Genomic DNA, 19,472 nt, shown 5'->3' on the forward strand with positions numbered 1-19,472 from the left:
ACTTATCCTCTGGGCTCCACAGTCTCTGTGATTCCTGGGTCACATATTTACCCCGATGGCAATTCAACTCCCTCCTAAATGTCTCTCTCCTAACTGGACAGTGGCTCCTGGAGGGAGGGGTGATCTGGCTCATCCCCAAAGCCTGGCGCACAGAGAGTGCTCGGTTAACAGCTGTCTCCTCGTTGTTTGTCTACCAGGACGCCAGTGAATACAAACCCTTAACAAGGGGCTCTTGACTCTTAACTGAGGAGACCTTCCTACCACCTATCTTCCCGTCTTTCCAGCTGCTGGGGGCAGCCCAGAACCTCTCATGTCACACTGGGTGTTCACGGAACCCAGGTTTCAGTGGGCCCCTGCCCAGCCTGCTCCCAGGTTCAGCCTTCTGTCCTAGAAGTGTGGTGGGGTGTAGATGCGAGGAGGCTTCGGAGTGGGGTAAGGAACTCAACTGTCGAGACTCAGACCTCCCTGGCCACATTAATCATCAGTGCCTACAGAGCCGCTTCTTTATCTCCGTTCTCTATTGGTTTTTCAATTGCGGGAAGATTGAGTAACACTTCAACCCTCTCTTGTATCACCCTGGAGGGGTCCGGTGGGAGAAGTCTGAGCCCATCGAGGTCGCTTTTTCTTTGGGAAACATTCTCTAAACTAACATCATGTTTGAGGGGGCGGGTGCCCTCCCTTCTTTCTCCCTCCACCCCCACCGGTCCCGCAGCTGTGCCGGAGCAGGGCAGGACACAGGGAGCCTTTCCAGGGTTATTTCCAAGGATCTGTCCCAACAGGAACAGCATCAGGGTCAGCTGGGCCAAAGGAAAAAGGACTTGGGGCTACGAACGCCCCAACCTCTCCCACTCCTCGCCCCGCCTCACGTCTGGGGCCCAGGCCCTCGCCTTGCCCGCAACACCCGCTTCCGGGTACTGGGCTAGGTAACTGAGCGCGGACAAGAAGGCTCTGGCAAGCCTTCTAGTGATGGGCGGGGCCTAGTCCAGTGGGCGGGGCCTGGCTCGCCCCGCCCGCCCCGGGAGTGTCTGCTCTCGCCACGCGCCTGAAGCCACAGCCGAGTCGGAGACTCGCAGCCTCTGTCCCATGGCCTGGTCTCCCCGTCGCTCCGCGGGCCGGCGACTGCAGCTGCCCCTGCTCTGCCTCCTCCTCCAGGGCGCTACCGCCATCCTCTTTGCGGTCTTTGTCCGCTACAACCGTGAAACCGATGCTGCCCTCTGGCACTGGGGCAACCACAGTAACGCGGACAATGAATTTTACTTTCGCTACCCAAGTGAGTGCGGGTGAGGGCGCGCGGGGAGCTAAGACCCGGTTTCCCTGGTGTCTTGGGAGGGAGCCCAGATCTACCCCTAGGTGGGCTACCCTCTTGCTTTGAGATGAAGGTGCCCCAGATTTATAATAATATCCTTTCACTAGTGTCTGCCACGTTCCAGGTATTATGCCAAGGGCGGCACATGCATTTTCTCCTTTAGTCTGTGAAGTAGACAAAGATGAAGAAACTGAGCTGGTTCAGGGTTTTGCTGTTAGAAGTGAGCGAGCTGGGATTTGAACCCAAATCTGAAGCTCCAGCTTTACCTACTCTCTCGTTGGCCTAGCTGGGCTTTGCCTAGAGACTTTGTCTTTTCTCAGACCTCCACCCTGAACACAAGGAGAAAAAGAAATCCTCTGGGCAGGGGAGGTAGGGGGTGGGGCAGGGGAGACAGTGATGCAGGTAATATCGTCCTGATGCAGTGATGTCGTCCCCTTGTGAAGGCAGCCGAGGCCAGTGGGCTCAGACGGTTCTTCCCCAGTCCCCCAAAGCTGGCTCTTCCAGAGTCATAGAAAAAATGATGTAAGGAGCCACCAGCCAATCACAGAGTAGCCGCCCCACAGCCCTGAGGAGGAGGCAAGGCAGTCTTATTAACCCATTTCACAGAGAAGGAAGCTGAGGCTCAAAGGGGCTGTGATTTATTCAGGATCACCTAGTAAGTGAGTGACAGAGCTGGAACTAGGACGTGGTCACCCTAAGCTCTTAGCACTGCAGCTTACCTGCCTGCTGACAAGGCCCAGGAAGGGGAAGTTTAAGCCCCTCCTTCATGTTGAGGACAGAGCCTCTCCCTCAAGGTTGGGGGACCAGCCTTGTGACTTAGGCCCTGGGCAGCTAGGACCAGTGGCACCAAATCTCCCAGGGTTTGTTACAAATGTTTGAGCAGGTCTCTAAGCTCAGTTTTCCCCAGCTGAGCAATGAGAAGAAAGGTGCCTCTGTTTGAAAGATATACATTCAAACAAGGCCCAGAATGTGGGTGTCTCCTATAAAAATCCCAGCTTTTATTACCTTCCTTTCTGTGTGCAGAGCTGGTGGCAGCTGTCCTCACCTGACTCTCTTCCGGCCCCAACCCCAACACAATGAAGCTCATAGTGCTGAAAATCAAGAGGGTGAAGTGGAGGCTCGGTTTTGTTCAGTCGCTTCATCATGTCCAGCTCTTTATGACCCCATGGAATGCAGCACGCCAGGCTCCCCTGTCCTTCACCATCTCCCGGAGTTTGCTCAAATTCATGTCCTTTGAGTCGGTGATGCCATCTAACCATCTCATCCTCTGTCGTTCCCTTTTCCTCCTGCCCTCAATCTTTTTCAGCATCAGGGTGTTTTCCAGTGAGTCAGCTCTTTGCATCAGGTGGCCAAAGTGTTGGTGGAGGCTTGGTCCTAGGCAGAGAGGGCTACAGCTCCTCCTTCCCCACATTTCACCCCAATTCTAGCTGCATGAGTGAGTCATGGATGCTGAGATCAAAGCCACAGGGCTGGGATGGGAGGCTCTTGGGGTCATGCATTTGTCCAGAGAGATGGGGAGTTGGAGGGGGAACAGTCCCTGGACTGAGAGTTGTAAGCTCTTGCTCTAGAGTCTGACCTGGCTGCCTGTCATGACCCCCTGTTTGCTTCTCCCATGGGCCTCAATCAAGGCCTCCAAGCCCTGCTTGCTTCAAAGGCCTCCTTGACCGTCCTTGCCCCTGCGTTGCATGATAAACTCTGCTGAATGCACAGCTTTCTGTCCCTGGATTGCAGTAAGAGGAACAGCAGTGGGAATCCTACCTCTTTCTGCACTAGTTTTTTGTCCCTGTGGACTTGGGACCCTGGGGATGGGTTGGAAAGGAGGGAGGTATGAGGTCCCTGGAGCCTGGGGCTTTGATGCGCCGAGTCTTCATCGTCCCTGTGTCCAGGAGAAGTGGTCAGGGCCAGAGGGTGGTGTGGCCACTGCCCTTTGATTTGGGAGATAAAAGGGAGTTTTGCCGCTGTTGTTAAGCAGTGGGACTAGCCAATGCCAAGGGCATGGCTGCTCTGAGTGTCTGCCTGTTATCTCTGCAGGAAGGGCCTTCAGAGCCCAGCTGGTTCGCTCCTCCCCGAAGTGGAGAGAGAACCAGAGCGGTAATGTGCAAGATGACACAGCATGTCAGCCCGCCTAGAACCCGGCCTCTTGACTCCGCATCTTCAGCACTTCCCCCACATTACAAGCCTCTTATTCCATGAGATAAGCCATGGAAAATAAGAGGGGGAAAGTCTAAGTGTGCAGGGGACACAGAAGCAAAGATGAGAAAGGGTTCTAAGAAAAAATATGGACAGGTTCTTTTTTGTCTGTCTCTGAGACCTTACTTGCCAGAAGAGGGGTTTAGGACAGATGGAAACAGGATCTTCCTGAGGCGGGGATAGGGGTTAGTGTGACCAGGACCAGAGTGGTTTGTGACTCTTAGGAGAATACAGCCTGATCTGCCCTCTTAAAGGCAGGTGGAGGTGGAGTGGTGGGGAGAGATGGCCTCCCCAGCTCACCACTCTCATTTTCCTGCTTCTCATATTTTATATCCCCACTTTACAGATGAGGAAACTGAGGCTTAGAGAGGTTAAGTGACTTGTCCGAGGTCACACAGTGAGACGTGTAGGGGCGTGTGTGTGTGTGTGTGTGTGTGTGTGTGTGTGGGCATGCATGTGCTGGAATTTAAAGCCAGCTCTGTGAGATGCTAAAGCCCCAGCTGTCACTGTTCCCTTGTCCTACAGTCTGACTTTGTTCAGGAATCATCTGGTGGGGTTGGAGAGAGGCAGTAAGGGAAGGAGGGAGGGTGATAGGTGGCCCTGGAGGGCTTTTATCTTCTCTCCAGCCAAAAGTGCATGGGTTTGGAAGGGTTGGGGATGTGATGGGAAATAGGCTCCATGCTGCTGGACCCAGGGATCCCCTGAAGGGAATGTTGAGGGGTCATCATATCTATCCCCCTGTCTCCAGCTGGAATAGCTCCTTACCCTCCACAGCTCACAGAGAATGTCTGTGTGGTACATTCCATGGAATGGAACGAAGAAAGGAGATTTCTTGGTGTTTAGATTCCAGGTGAAAAGCCACTGGATTGAGTTTTGATTCCAAACAAACCCCAGGTGGGAGATGTAAATATTATTGCTATTTAAGACAAGTTCTGGAGCGGTTTGGGCACGGAGCCCTGTGACACAGCCCCCTGTGTTGTCTTGCTGTCCTTGGGCAAACGAACAGACATGGCTTCCCCTTTACTGTTTGCACAAGGAGAGAGCAAGTCAGGTGGGGAGGCTGAAAGAACTAAGGCTGCATACTGAGATCTAAACAACACCTCTCTTTTTCTGTTGGGTTTTAAGATCTGAAAGGGAAGAGCGATCTGGGCAACTGAGGAGTGGGCAGAGCTGGAGAAGGGGCACAGTGGTGGGGACATCTAATGGGGCCAATGGACCTTCACCCCCTTGGCTGCGGGGGCTGCGTGTACCCAACCCTCTGCAGGGGCTGGCAAACTCCTTTCCTATCAGCCCACACTCAGCACACACACACACACACTCACACACAGATTTGCTTCTCTCAAAGTTATTGATTGCATTCTAAAGTTCAGTAGTACATATTTGGCTTGTTGATGGTTCTCATTTATTTGTTTGCCCGTGCTGGGTCTTAGATGTGGCCCTCAGGATCTTTAGTAGCCACATGTGGGATCTAGTTCCCCAACCAGGGATTGAACCCAGGCCCTCTGCATTGGGAGCAGAGAGTCTCAGCCACTGGACCATCAGGGAAATCCCTTGTTGTTGCTTCTTTACCTTTAAACAAAAAAGGTGATAGTGATTTTTTTTTCTTTGTGATCTGCCTCTTTCTACTTGAATTCATTTACAACAAAAACATGTGAATAAGGAAAGAAAAGCAGAGAAGAACGCAAATAATGAACACTGTGAAGGTCTATAGCTGATAGAGCTGAAATTCCAATGTAGCTTTGAGCTACCGGCAGCCAAGAAAAAGGGGAAATATGAACAGTTACATGTTCTCATCAGAATAAAGGAAGCCTCACATACGTGATTCTTTGATTCCTTTGATGTCTGTCTTCCAGCAACAGCTACATTTCCAGAGTCTGATGCATGACTGCTTAGGTTTTTTTGTTTGTTTATTTATTTTTAGTCCTATGACTTCTTAGTAAACATCTAACACATGAGTGAAGGAAAGCAGATCAGTTCCTTGTTCCTTAGGGGAGATGACATTTCCTAGTACTAAGTTCCAGGAGAAATTTCCCACATGGAGCTATGAAAGGAGAGTTTAGGGTCATGGTTGGTTGACCCTGTTTCTCAATAAGTTATTTACAACAGATGCAATAATGCACTCAAATGTTCCTCTAGTGTTTCTCAATTAGAGCCAAGGATAGCACAGCATTACTGATACATAGACCCAAGACAAAGGAAACAGGACGAGATGCACTGGCTGCATATCACCCGAGGTTGTGTTTCTAGCCCTGTTTACAAGTAGATGGTGGGAGGGGTGCAAAACAAAATAATACAAAGCAAATTGTTGTATGTATCTCATTTTCAATATGGCTGCTTATTATTTTAGATTTTTGTACACAGAATGGAAAGCAAACAGAAAAGACCCCAAGTGTCCCTCCCCAGAAACCCCACTGACACTTAAAAACTTCAAGTGATTCATCTATAAAATTAAGATATCCAAAGTATAGAAAGAAGCAAACTATAGGGTAAAATCTTTCCCATAAATCTTCTTTTCCATAAGTGGCCATATTGCAAATCTCCAGGGGTCGTTATTTGCACCAGAGTTGTATGGCTCAACAGCCCTCCCCCTCCCTTCAATTCCTTTTTTCCCTGAGATAACCTCTTAACAAAGTTATTAAAGTTATTTTATACAGTTCTACAAAGTTAACAGTAATTTTATCAATTAATTTGTAAAATTTAAAACCCTAAAACTGGAGAGGCATAGATTCTGAAGTATGAGGAATGGAGGTTAGATATCAAGATGAACTTCCAGCACAAAGGCCAGAAGGGGAAGAGAATTTCCATCACAGAGGGCAGGGGCTGCTGCAGGAAATCACACAGGAAATGTGGGGCTTTTCACTGGTCGTAATGACCCAGGGATTGGGCAGTTGAGTGGGGTAGAGAGGAGAGCAGAAGGCTCTACTCTCTTGCTCTGACCTGGGACAACAGGGATGGTGGGGGTCCCACTGCTGGGCAGCTCTGCACCGGTGAGCCAGGCTGGGAGGCCTGGCCACGCCTCGGGGAATTTTATAGGCTTGGCTCCAGCCTCCAGGTGGCATGGCTGGTGAGAGCTGGGGGGTGCGGCCGGATTGCTGACTGGTAGCTAGGTGGTGGCCTGAGTAGTCCCAAATTCCCCCCTCGCAGGCTTCCAGGATGTGCATGCTATGATCTTCGTGGGTTTCGGCTTCCTCATGGTCTTCCTGCAGCGCTACGGCTTCAGCAGCGTGGGCTTCACCTTCCTCCTGGCCGCCTTTGCCCTGCAGTGGTCCACGCTCATCCAGGGTTTCTTCCACTCCTTCCGTGGCGGCTACATCCTTGTAGGCATGGAGAGGTGGGCAGCAGTGGCCTCCCTGGCTCCCCTAGGTCTACCTGGGAGCCCCCTGCCCAAGGGACCCAGCTCAAGCCTGGTCTTTCAAGTCTGCCCCCTGACCTAGATTTTTGACCCATCAGTCGATTTCTTTTAGGTACCCTGCCTGCTCCTGTTGTCTGATTTCTTCTCCCATCCTTGACCCACACCTCCCTTTAGGCCCCTTATTATTCAAGAGCTGTTGGGAGAATAGATAGCATCCTGGAAAAGGGCAGTGCTCGCTGTTGATTCAAAATCTGGTTCTTCCATTTGTCCTGGGCTTTGTTTGCCAAATCCCAGAAGCTCCACAAAAAAGGGAGATGATCCCTTCCCACTTCCTAGGGAAGAATTTAGCCTGGTGCATTCATTGCCGCCTCCCCACCCCCTCCCCACCCTGGACTGCCCTTGTTTCCAGCCCCCCTCACCCTCCCCATCCGAACCCCCCAGCATGATCAATGCTGACTTCTCTGCTGCGGCCGTGCTTATCTCCTTTGGGGCCATACTGGGCAAGACTGGGCCGGTTCAGCTGCTGCTCATGGCCCTGCTGGAGGTGGTGCTGTTTGGCCTCAACGAGTTTGTCCTCCTTAGTCTCCTGGAGGTGAGTTTGAATGGGGATGGGGTGAGGAGTGGACATGGCCAGGCCCTGAGCATGGGGTAGGACTGGGGCCAGGGGCTGCCCCTCCACCTCAGCCCCACCTCCCCAGGTGAAGGACGCAGGAGGCTCCATGACCATCCACACGTTCGGTGCTTACTTTGGGCTGATCCTCTCCCGGGTCCTCTATAGGCCCCACCTGGAGAAGAGCAAGCATCGCCAGGGCTCCACCTACCATTCGGACCTCTTTGCCATGATTGGTGAGGCCTCCCGAGGTGTGGTGGGTAAGGGGCCAGTTCATATCCAGGACTGGTCTCGGGGTGCCACCTATAAGTCTTGGGGTTCTGGCAGGGAACTCCCTTCCAACTCGGACTCTTCCATCAGAGCCTGAGGACCGTTGCTTATCATTTTTGGTAGTTTTATGACAGGTTCTTAGAACTCAGAGCTCATGGATCTCAGGGCTCCTTCCCAGAAAATGTTCATGAAGGTGTTAGTTGCTCAGTCTTGTCCAACTCTTTGTGACCCTGTGGACTGTACCCCGCCAGGCTCCTTTGTCCATGGGATTCTCCAGGCAAGAATACTAGAGTGGGTTGCCCTACCCTCTTCCAGGGGATCTTCCTGACCCAGGGATCGAACCCAGGTCTCCTGCATTGCAGGCGGATTCTTTATTGTCTGAGCCACCAGGGATGCCCAAGATCCATCCCAGGGGCCTTTCTGAATCCAAGTCTGATGGTACCTATCTCTGTGTAAAGGCCTTCAGGGCCCCCCTACCCACATACCAGACTCCTCAGTCAGGCATACTGGCCCCTGCAGTAATTTGCTTCCCTTCCCCTCCCCACTCCCCACCTCTTTCTCCCCCTCTCTCTCCATCCAGACTCAGCTTCTCCCCATCTCTATCCTCTAGGCCTGTTCCCTTAGTGCTGCCTCCCACCTCCTGAGGACACTTCCTCCCAGGAGATTTCCTGGAAGCCCTGGCACTCTCAGGAGAGAAGGAGAGGTCACAGGTCACCCCTGGGAGGAGTAGGGTCTGGCCTGCAAGCACCCTCATCACCACCTATTTCTTCTAAGCCTGCATCTCTGCTCCTGTCCATTCACTGATGAGTCAGGAAAGGAAATTGATATTTTACCTTTTTGAAGGTAGTATTGAGTAGTTACTGAAGTGCCCATTCTTACTTTAAAAACAGACTTGCCTTGTGTTTCTTGCTCACATCTGGGTGTGTTGTGAAACAGAGCACATGGAACCCTAGGCCAGCTGAGGCCTCCTTGCCCTTTGATAAGTTTGGTTTGAAGTCCAAAGGCTTCCCAAAGATTTCTGTGTTTTCCTGGGAGGCTTACATTCTCAGATTTCCTCTGCCTCCCAGCTCCTGCTAGACAGGAAAATGGGTCTCTTCCTTGATTCCTCTCAAAACTCTTCTCAGAAGACACATGTGTATGTGTGGTAGATTTCACTGCAGACTGTGGAGACGCAGAAGTTACATCGCAACCCAAGGACCACTCAGGACTAAGGGGCACTTCCTCAAGCCTCTCTGCCATGCTGGCCCTGCCCCACAGGGCCCCAGTCACCCTCCCTTGCCCCCCACCTCAGTCCCTCAAGCCTCTCTGCCATGCTGGCCCTGCCCCACAGGGCCCCCAGCCCCCCTCTTCCCTTGCCCCACCTTTCCCTTCAGGACTGACCTGGGAACCTCACAGGGCAGCAAGGCCTGTGGAGCTCCCAGTTCCTGCCGAGATGCACAGGCCCAGCCCATCAGTGCTCACGCCAGGGCCCACCCTCTCCAGGTGGCAGTTGAGGTTATAAAACAAATGATTTTCCTGTTATAGATATCAAGTACCAGATTCGTGCCTGACATGTGGTGCCCTTTGCCTTTTTTTTCTTTCCTTTTCTGGTACGTAAAAAAAACTTCAAACCCCCATGGTTTTCAATCAAGTAACTAATGCCCTCTCATGCCAGTACCCTTCAGTGGTACCAGTTGTTAGACATTTAGTACCAGCTAGGCCATGGAAGACAGTTGAGAGTCCCTTGGACAACAAGGAGACCAAATCAGTCAATCCTAAAGGAAATCAACCCTGAATATTCATTGGAAGGACTGAAGCTGAAGCTGCAATGCTTTGGCCACCTGATGTGAAGAACTGACTCACTGGAAAAGACTTTGATGCTGGGAAAGATTGAAGGTGGGAGGAGAAGGGGACAACAGAGGATGAGATGGTTGGATGGCATCAGTAACTTGATGGACATGAGTTTGAGCAAGCTCCAGGTGATGGTGAAGGACAGGGAAGCCTGGTGTGCTGCAGTTCATGGGGTCGCAAAGAGTCGGACACAACTGAGCTACTGAACAACAACAATGAGGCCATGGTTGGATTTCCCTGGTGGCTCAGCTGGTAAAAAATCCAGCTGCAATGCAGGAGACCTGTGTTTGATGCCTGGAAGATCTCCTGGAGAAAGGAATAGCTAACCACTCTAGTGGGAGAAGGCAATGGCGCCCCACTCCAGTACTCTTGGTGGAAAATCCCATGGGTGGAGGAGCCTGGTAGGCTGCAGTCCATGGGGTCGCGAAGAGTCAGACACAATTGAGTGACTTCACTTTCACTTTTCACTTTCATGCATTGGAGAAGGAAATGGCAACCCACTCCAGTGTTCTTGCCTGGAGAATCCCAGGGACGGGGGAGCCTGGTGGGCTGCCGTCTATGGGGTCACACAGAGTCGGACACAACTGAAGCGACTTAGCAGCAGCAGCAGCAGCAACCACTCTAGTACTCTTGCCTGAAGAATCCCTTGGACAGAGGAGCCTGGCGGGCTACAGTCCATGTGGTCGCAGAGTCAGACATGACTGAGCGACTGACACTAACTAAAGTAACAGGCCGTGGTTAGGGACTTGGTATGCATCATCTCATTTAGTCCTCACTTCCTGAGGTATGTGTAACTATGCCCACTTTACAGATGAGGAAACTGAGGCTGATGAGGGTAGGTGACTTGACTGCAGTTAACACAACTTGTACCTTGTGAGGGAGTCACTTACTGCCTCTCCTTCTGCCTGCCTGCCCACCGTTTAGGGACCATCTTCCTGTGGATCTTCTGGCCTAGTTTCAACTCTGCACCCACCGCCCTGGGGGACGGGCAGCCTCGGACCGCTCTCAACACATACTACTCCTTGGCCGCCAGTACCCTCAGCACCTTCGCCTTGTCAGCCCTTGTTGGGGGGGATGGGCGGCTGGACATGGTATGGGGAAGGGTGTGGGGAGAGGCAGAGGGGTGGGCCGGGAGGCCAGGGAGAGATCTGAGACGCTGCAAGGTTGATCCTCCAGGGGAAGAGGTAAGGGCAGAGCCACAGGGGACTGCATCTACGCTGGAGGCGCTGGGGCCAGTGCAGGAGGTGAGGCTAGGACCGCATGTGAGGTAGAGGATTAGATGGTGGAGAAGCAGCAGGTGGCACTCTGGCGGGTGGGCTTGGGGTGGGTGTGGCTGTGATGATCAGAAAGGGCCTCCAGAGCCTTGCTCTTCTGTGCTCCCTTAGGTCCACGTGCAGAACGCAGCGCTTGCCGGAGGGGTTGTAGTAGGGACATCAGCTGAAATGATGCTGACACCCTTTGGGGCTCTGGCAGCTGGCTTCCTGGCTGGGGCCATCTCCACACTGGGGTACAAGTTTGTCACGGTATGTAAGCCCGTGGGCCCTGAGCAGGGCAGGGTGTCTTCACACCCTTCCTCCTCTCCAGCAGGCCTGGCTGAGGGGGCACACGAGACTCATGATTGGTGTCCTGTCTCCAGCCCATCCTTGAGTCCAAACTCAAAGTCCAAGACACATGCGGTGTGCACAACCTCCATGGGATGCCGGGGGTCCTGGGAGCCCTCCTGGGCAGCCTTGTGGCTGGGCTGGCCACCAGTGAAGCTTATGGAGATGGGTGAGTTCTCCCCACCCTCACCCCACCCCCAATCCTCAATGGAATCATTATCCCCCCGGAACTAACTCCTCAGTCTCTGCCTCCTTTTGTGGACCACCACCACCACCAAAAAAAAGCTGTCTATTCTCTTACCTTGGAAGCTGAAGAAACTGGGGTGAACAAGACTGGGGACTGGCTTCTTGGTCCTCCGTCAGGTGCAGCAGAAGGTCGTTGAATAAATGATTTCAACAGTGTCATTATTAAAGGGTCAAGGAAGAGACACTGACCCTTAGGATAGATTTTTGCACATCAGCTCAGAGGAGAGGGGAGGCAAAAGTGACCCTCAAGCTGAGCCTTGAAAGGTGTGAGGGTGTTGCTGACACAGTGGGGATGGGAGGGTGTTCCCCTCCAATGGGCTCAGTTGGAGCAAAGGCCTGGAGGTGACTCAGCCTGGCAGGCTCCCCAGGGCCCTTTCAGCTGCTGCAGAAAGCGGGGCAGGGCACTGATGCGCTGACCAGCCCTGGCTCCGTGCTCCATCCGTCTCCCCACTCCCTCCTCTCCCTGCAGCCTGGAGAGTGTGTTTCCACTCATAGCCGAGGGCCAGCGCAGTGCCACGTCTCAGGCCATGCACCAGCTCTTCGGGCTGTTTGTCACACTGACATTTGCCTCTGTGGGTGGGGGCCTTGGAGGTGAGTGACCTTGGCTGGGTCGGGAGTTGGCAGGAGGAGCTCCAGGGAGGGCAGAAGACGGGGGCGGCGGGGGCGGGGGAGCGGGTGTTCTCCGGAGGAAGGGCCTTTGGATCGATCCCATTCCCCTGACATTCACTTACTCTGTTGAACACCTACATCGTGCCAGGTGCAGGGTGGGGTTATGGTGTTCAGGGGTAACTTCCTCCAGGTAAGGAGGACCAAGCAGGTACTTTCTCCCTTCTGGTCGCAAAGGAAGGTGGGAAGCCTGCTGACCAGTCCCTCTCCTCCGCGGCTTGGCGCGCTGCTCCCTCTTCCCACTAGAGGGCAGCCCAACCTCAGGCTGAGGCCTGGGGCGCCACCTCTCCGGGGCTGGGGCTGGCGCTGGAGTAGGGGCCGGGCGGGAAGAGTCCTGGCTGGCTCATCCATAGACTAGGGCACAAAAACCTTCCACAGAGGCAGCCTGCCCACTGATGCCAGGCCAAGCAGTCCCTCCTGATGTCTGGCCTTCAAAATTAAACAGCTTCGGTATCCCCATCTTCCTGCTCTCACCTTGAGATCTTATCCTTAAATAAGAGTTCATTCATTCATTTAATACTTATTTACTCAAGAAACACTTTCTGCGTGCCTCTTGGAGAGGAGCCCACAGAAAGCTTACGAGCTGCAGTTCATGACAGACTCACTATTGGATCCGTTCCCACGGTGCACACTTTAGTATGTCACTTCTCTGAACCTTGGTCCCCTTCTTTGTAATTCAGGGATCCTATTCACCTTGCACGGCTGCTGTGATCACTCCGGGAGGCAGTGCTTTGGCACGCATTTTGCACAGGGCCTAGCAGAAGTGGTGCTTGATAAATACTGTGATTTGCCTGTGCCAGGCATCGCACTGACCTCATGACTCCCAGCTCCTCTGTGCCCTGTGGTACTGGGTAGCAACCTCCCCTATGGGGGCAGCAAAAAGCCTCACACAGTGTCCCCTACCACCACCAGGGCTCCTGCTGAGACTGCCCATCCTGGACTCCCCGCCCGACTCCCAGTGCTACGAGGACCAGATTTACTGGGAGGTGAGCTGTCCCCACCCCTCAGGGCCCTCTCACCCTCAGACGCCCCCTTCCCTGCCTCGCCTCCTCTGGTCCAACCTGTCTCTTTCCCTCCTCCCCGGCTCCTGCTCCTCTGGGGTTCACCCTTCAGCTGTGGTCTCCGTCCTCGAGAGCTGACCCTTCACCTGCTCCTCCATCCCTGCCCTCCAGGTGCCTGGGGAACATGAGCATTTAGCCCAAGGATCACAGGAAACAGAGACTCAGGCCTAACTTGCTTCCAGCCCTTGGAAGGATGCTCTCCTTTTAGAAGCGGATGACTGCCTACCCTGGGGAAGCTCCTCATTATTAGCTCCCATCACCTCTGCTGAAGGAAAGAAGACAGGAGCTCCTTTCCATAGGGAGCCTTGGGGGAGGGGCGGTGGAAGGCTGGGGAGATGGTGGAGGAGCCAGGTGGCTATACCTGGTCATGATGGGGAGAGAGCCTCACACACCCCCACCCCACCACCCCACGCCCTGCAAGTGAGGCACTCGAGGGACTGCTAAGTCACTGGACCAGCATCACTCAGTTACTGTGAAGCCTGAGCCAGGGCCTGGCTCTCTGAGGATGATAAATACCATGGTCACCAAGGACTCTGACTCCTTTGTTTTTGTGCATTGAGAATTTGGGGAGTTTCTCACACCATCTAACTCACAATATTAGAACCTCAGGTGAAAAAAGACCTGATTGGTGACAACATCCTGCCTCCTCAAGTCTAAGGAAATTCCCCTAGGATGCTGTCTTCTATGAGGGCAATGCCCAGACTGTGCTTTCTTGCTTCCAGAGACAGGGAGCTCATTCCCCTCCAGCAAGTGAATGTTTGTTACAAGACAGCTCAGTCTGCTAGAGAGCTCTTCCTATTCTAGAATGAATGCCACTCTGACCCTCAACTTGGGTGACCTCTGAACAGTAGGAAGAGAGCCCCGGGAGGCTTAAGAGTAGCATAGGGAATTCTTTTGCCACTAACTCCTCAGAAGCTGGAAGCAGCCAGCCTCCAGGCACCAACTTAGGTCCTTGTCCAGAGTCTGAGGAGTGGGGACAATATAGAGTTGCTGTAGGGAATGGGGAAGGCAGGCCCCGGGCTTGCGTCAGCCTGACACCATCAGACCACCAGAGGGCGCTCCAGTCCCAGCAGAGGAAGATGGGGCCTTCATGCTCCAGCATCCTCTACCAAGAACGGAAGTCCTTCCTGCAGCCTCATGGCCTTCCTGCCTGCTTCAGCTCTGGTCCTCACTATTGCTGCCACAAGACTTCTGAGCGCCCAGTCCCCATCGCATGTCAGGCGGTGCTAGGGCTTCCAGATCTTTCATTCGACTAGGAATCCATCCTTCCAGTAGACCAGAGCTCTTTTCCCAAACCCGAAGTGCTGGGAAAAGCTCCCCAGGCTTCGGACAGGAGTGAACAAGACTACAGACCTCTTCCTCAAGACCAAACCCCAGGAGGGATTTCTGGGGCCTAGTCCTGGGATAGGCGCAAAAGGTGTTCCCACGAGGCTTCATCCTCACTGTAGTTAGAGGGACTGAGCTGGGCTGGAGAAAGCGGACAGCACAGAGCTGAGGAACAAGGAGGGCTGTTGAGGGACAAGTGCCCCATGGGACCCTCCTCTTTGTGGCCCAAACAGACTTGGTGTATCCCTCCCCTTGAGTTCCCCTCCTTCCTCCACAGCCTCCCCTGCCCCGTTGCTGGCTGGGACCGGTGTGTTGGAGGGAGATCCTTGTGCTGAGGCAGAAGGATGACTGCTGAGATTGCAGAAAGGTATCCTGTCCTGTGAGCCCCAGGAGGGTGGGAGTCTGGACAAGCAGAGGCCCATCCCCCATTCCATCCTGCAGAGCCTTCCCTCTAGCCCTGGAAAGATCCAGGTACAGTCAGCTGACCTGTTCTGCCCCCAAGCTCCCCGAGCAGTCCTCTGAGATCTGAAAGACTTATAGGAAAGGAGAGAGTTGAGGATAAGACCCTCCCTGCCCTGCCTGGGTGGGTAAAGCTCCGATACATGAGTATTCATTTACACATACCACTGGCATTTTCCCACCTGATCTTTTCCTGCTCACTCTCGTTCTTTTCTGACCATAATCAAATCTCCTCCAGGCTTGACTAAATGGGGCTGCTCCAGCCCAGGCTGGTCACTGCTCCCATCTTAATCCAGGGAGTCTTCCTGAAGAAGTGACAATTGAACCATCCCTGGGAGAGGACAGTTACCAGCTTCTAAGGGAGGAAAGGAGGCCCCAGAAATCCCTCCTGGGGTTTGGTCTTGAGGAAGAGGTCTGTAGTCTTGTTCACTCCTGTCCGAAGCCTGGGGAGCGGCAGGAGAGGGCAGAGGGGCTCCCAGCACTTCGGGTTTGGGAAAAGAGCTCTGGTCTACTGGAAGGATGGATTCCTAGTCGAATGAAAGATCTGGAAGCCCTAGCACCACCTGCAGGTCCCAGGGTGGCCCACCAAGAGGTCCTTGAGAAAGGAGGGACAGGGTGGTAGCTGCCCAGCAAGTGATGGCCCTGAAAATCCTATGGCCAAGCAGTTGAGGCTCCATTACTCCCTCAAAGCTGCTCACAGCCCAAGACTGCTGAGATCTACAAGATCCAGAACCCTGGCTTCAGGGCTCAGGGGACTCTGTCCAGGGCTGAACTCTTCAAAACCAGGCCCTTGTTCTTTCCTCTTCTCCCTCCCATAGCTTTTCTTCTGGTGCCCAGCACCCTGGAGGGCAGTCCATAGGTCGTTCAGTCCGAGTGATGGACTAAGCCATCACCGTTTGCAGTTTGGGTATGGAGTGCTCCTCCATCACTGTTTTCAGGCAGATAGCTCGGAGGGCAAGAAATGTTCCAGCTCCTGGGCTACCCTAGGAGCCTGTCTGCTGCCCTGCGACTGAGCCCCTCCCCCATCTTTCCTGTAGCCCCTAGCTCAGCACCATCCGTCCCCCCCACACGGTGGCCCATCCATTCAGGCTGGGTCAACAGGGTGACAATGAGCAGGTCAAGGAGATGGCGGGGACAGGGGCCAAGGGGGCTCCTTCCTCACCTCTTCAGGACAATGAGGCCTCTGCCCCTCAGGGACAGCCCCTCTGATCACCACCATTATTACTCTCAATGCAAGACAATCAGACACTTGCCCACTCATGAACTCTTGTCTGTCCAGCCCCAGTGCCCAAGTTCTGGGGACAATGATGGACGAGGACCCCGAGCCCCTGCTTGCCTCCCAGGGCCCCACTGATGGGGGAGACCAGCTGCGCCGGAGGTCAGTGTCAAGCCAGCAGGGTCAGAACCCTTAGGGAAGGGTTTCTGGAGTTGGTCACTGTTCTGGAGTATGTGTGGGCGACAACAGGGCTTCCTGGCTAGACATCTGGCGGAGAGGCCCAAGGTTCCCCACGGACCTCAGGGTGCTTCTGTGCCTGTGTGGCCAGACCGCCCCACCACCCCCACTGCCCCAGGCCAGAAGCTCCGAGCTGCTCTTGTGACCTCTGGAGGACCCCGCCCTCCGAACCTGCGCAGCCTGGGAAAGGCCTGAGATGCCCCGCTATTGGGATTCAAATCACGGCGCACGGTGGCCCCAGCTCGAGGAGGAATTAGACACGGCGTGGGTGTCCGAAGTGGGGGGTGGTGGTGGTCCCGGGACAGACTAACCGGGCAGCCGTGCTCCCCCCACCTCACCCCGATATTTCTCTCCCACCGTCAGGATCTCCCCCACCCGCCGCCGCCCGACTCCGGGCGCCCCGTCTCCTTTGTCTGGCCCTCCCGCCCACTCCCAGCCGGGTCCGCCGCACCGCCCCGCGCGCCGCGGCCCGTGCGCCCGCCGCCGCCGCCTCCCGGGAACAATGCGGGCCAATGTCTCCGGGCGGGCGAGCGGGCTATGCAAATGTCCAACGGCCTGTGAGAATCCCCCTCTGCCGCCGCCGCGTCTTCCACCGCCTGAAAGGGGCTGGCGGCCAGGCCCGGGTGGGGGAGGCGGCCCCTGCATAGGGATGAGCTATCGTCCCGGAGCGCCCGCCCGGGACAGAGTGCCATTGTCTCGGTGAGGCTGTCTGTTCGCCCATCGGAGCCCGCCAGCTCCAGGAGGAAGGCAGAAGACGACCAAAATCAGGCCTTGGAGCAAGGGAGGGGTGGTCACCTGTTCCCTCCACTCCTACTCCTCTCCCCAAAGAACCTTAACTTTAGGGTCAGACCGTGGTGGGCCCTCAACTTGGCTCCCCCCCCCACCCCCCCCCATGCTCACTAGCTTGATGGCCTGCACAAACCAGTTCATTTCTCTGAGGCCCTGTATCCTGAAGGTTAAACCTAGCCTAGAGTTTCTGCTCTTCCCATCCTCCTTACCTGTTAACTGCCCTCCCCATCTCCATCACTTTTTCACATGACATTGATCTGGGTTGTCTCTGGAGCCAGTTTCCTTCTAGAACCTTGAGGGAAATACTCATGTTTTCCCCAAAACAGGTTACTGGACAGGGTGAGCCCTGGGCCGAGTCCAGGCTGCCTTCCTGCTTCCTTCTGCTGCTACCAGTTAAGAAGGCCCACCTTTTATGGGAGAAATGCCAGCCATGCAGGCCTGAAGCTTCTCCAGTGACTAGGGGTTCAGCGATGGGGGTGCCGCACAAAGTTCCCTCCCACAAGTGAAAGAGGTGTGTTCCTCTCCCCGCAGCCCAGGAGCCTGTGTCCATCTAACACATTGCACTGTTTGGCACTGGAGGAAAATAACTGGACAGTGGGCAAGAGACTCTGTGCTTGGAGCAGAGTCCATTTTAGCTGGGAACTTAGCCCTGGCTCTTGGGTGTTTGCAGGCTGAGCTCCAGTAAATGGACTTTCAGCTCTGCAAGGTGTAGGACCTGATTTCACCTTTCCTAAATTCCCGCACAGGCTCGGGATCGACACCCTAGCTCTCTCCAGGGTGAGAGCTGTTTCAGAAATGGTGCCTGGGCTCTTCAAGCAGTGATGCTTCTGGGACTCATAAGGTTTGAGGTGGTAAAATCAACGGGAGCAACAGCAAAATGAGAACTGACCAGGGAAGTTCAGGTTCTCAGTCCCAGTAAGGCAGGTTTCCTTGGTGGCTCAAACGGTAAAGAATCTGCCCACGGTGCGGGAGACTCGGGTTTGATGCCCAGGTCAAAGAAGATCCTGGAGAAGAGAATGGTAACCCCCTCCAGTATACTTGCCTGGAGAATTCCATGGACAGAGGAGCCCAGTGGACTGCAGTCTGCGGAGTCACAAAGAGTCAGACATGACTGAGCAACTAACACATGCTCACAGGGCAGGAGAAAACTGAGAGGAAGAGGAAGAAGACGCAGGTAGGGCAGGGGTCTTGTGGGAAGCAGGGGTTACAGGGCTGCCTCAGAGGCCTGCTCATTCCTGGTTTGTCCTGGGGCTCTTCTGTCTTCCTGGCCTCTGTGAGGAGCCAGGCACAACACATATGGCAACTCCTTTCTGGGGAGGCAGCGGCGGGGTGCAGGCAGTGGAGCCTGGCCTCCTGGGGGAGCATTTGAGAGACTATTAGATAAGAGGGTAGTTTGAGGCAGGGTCAAGGGATGTGGGCTGGGAGCTGAGGCATTTCAATGTACTAGGGAAGCAGTCAAGAGTTCTATCCACCTCTGCTCTCCACCTTTGAAAGTGATGGTGATTTGGTCACTAAATTGTGTCTGGCTCTTTTGTGACCCCAGGGGGTGTAGCCCGCCAGGCTCCTCCGTCCTTGGGATTTTCCAGGCAAGAATACAGGAATGGGTTGCCGTTGCCTTCTCTAGGGGATTGTCCCTGATTCAGGGATTGAACCTAGGCCTCCTACACTGCAGGCAGTCTCGGGCACAGCAGGCAGATTCCTTACTGACTGAACCGCTAGGGAAGCCCTTGGAAGTAGGCTCCCTTGCAACTCTTCACTGGGTCTCTGCTCCAACCTGGAACCCTTCAGAGCATTCTGACTTGGGGCTGCCCAGACTCTGAGGACCCCCAGATGCCACCTCTGAAAGAAGCCAAACCAAGTCCTCATTTGTCTCCACATCTGGCTAGAGCCTCCCCTTGCTGGACCCCAGAACACATCCTCCCCTCCTTGACTCTCCCATTTGCAGGTGGTCCCAGGCTTGCCCAGAGATTCTCTGCCCTGAAGGTGGCGCTCTCTCTCTTCAGCCTGCATTTCCAGGGCTCCCTGGGACTGTTCTGGATGGTCTTCGGAAAGGTCCCTGGGCAGGATCCAAGCAGACCCCGCTTGGCTCTGAGGCTGAGAGAGGAAGTGGGCTTTGTTGTGCCAGGACATAGGCTGGATTCTTAAGTTTGTTTTTCCTCCCCTGCTCTTCTCAGTAAGAGAGCCCTCAGTTAGAGAAGCTGCCCCCACCACCCCCACCCCAGTGTCCCCTCCTTACTCAGCTTAGCACCATCCATCTCCCCAGAGCAAGGAATGTGGCTCCTGGACACTGTGGGGCTTGTTCCCAATCCCTTT

General features: G+C 54.4%; 1 protein-coding gene across 1 annotated transcript; it reads left to right on the top strand.

Moving 5' to 3' along the window:
• Positions 1,006 to 13,663, top strand: RHBG (Rh family B glycoprotein). The gene is made up of 10 exons (XM_018046290.1): positions 1,006 to 1,270; positions 6,641 to 6,827; positions 7,290 to 7,440; positions 7,547 to 7,694; positions 10,483 to 10,649; positions 10,944 to 11,081; positions 11,195 to 11,328; positions 11,875 to 11,996; positions 12,984 to 13,057; positions 13,244 to 13,663. Exons 1-10 carry the CDS (start codon positions 1,084 to 1,086, stop codon positions 13,301 to 13,303), a joined length of 1,368 nt encoding a protein of 455 aa, XP_017901779.1. The 5' UTR covers positions 1,006 to 1,083; the 3' UTR covers positions 13,304 to 13,663.

The sequence above is a fragment of the Capra hircus genome, chromosome 3, assembly GCF_001704415.2.
Source record: "Capra hircus breed San Clemente chromosome 3, ASM170441v1, whole genome shotgun sequence".
NCBI classification, from domain to species: Eukaryota; Metazoa; Chordata; class Mammalia; order Artiodactyla; family Bovidae; genus Capra; species Capra hircus.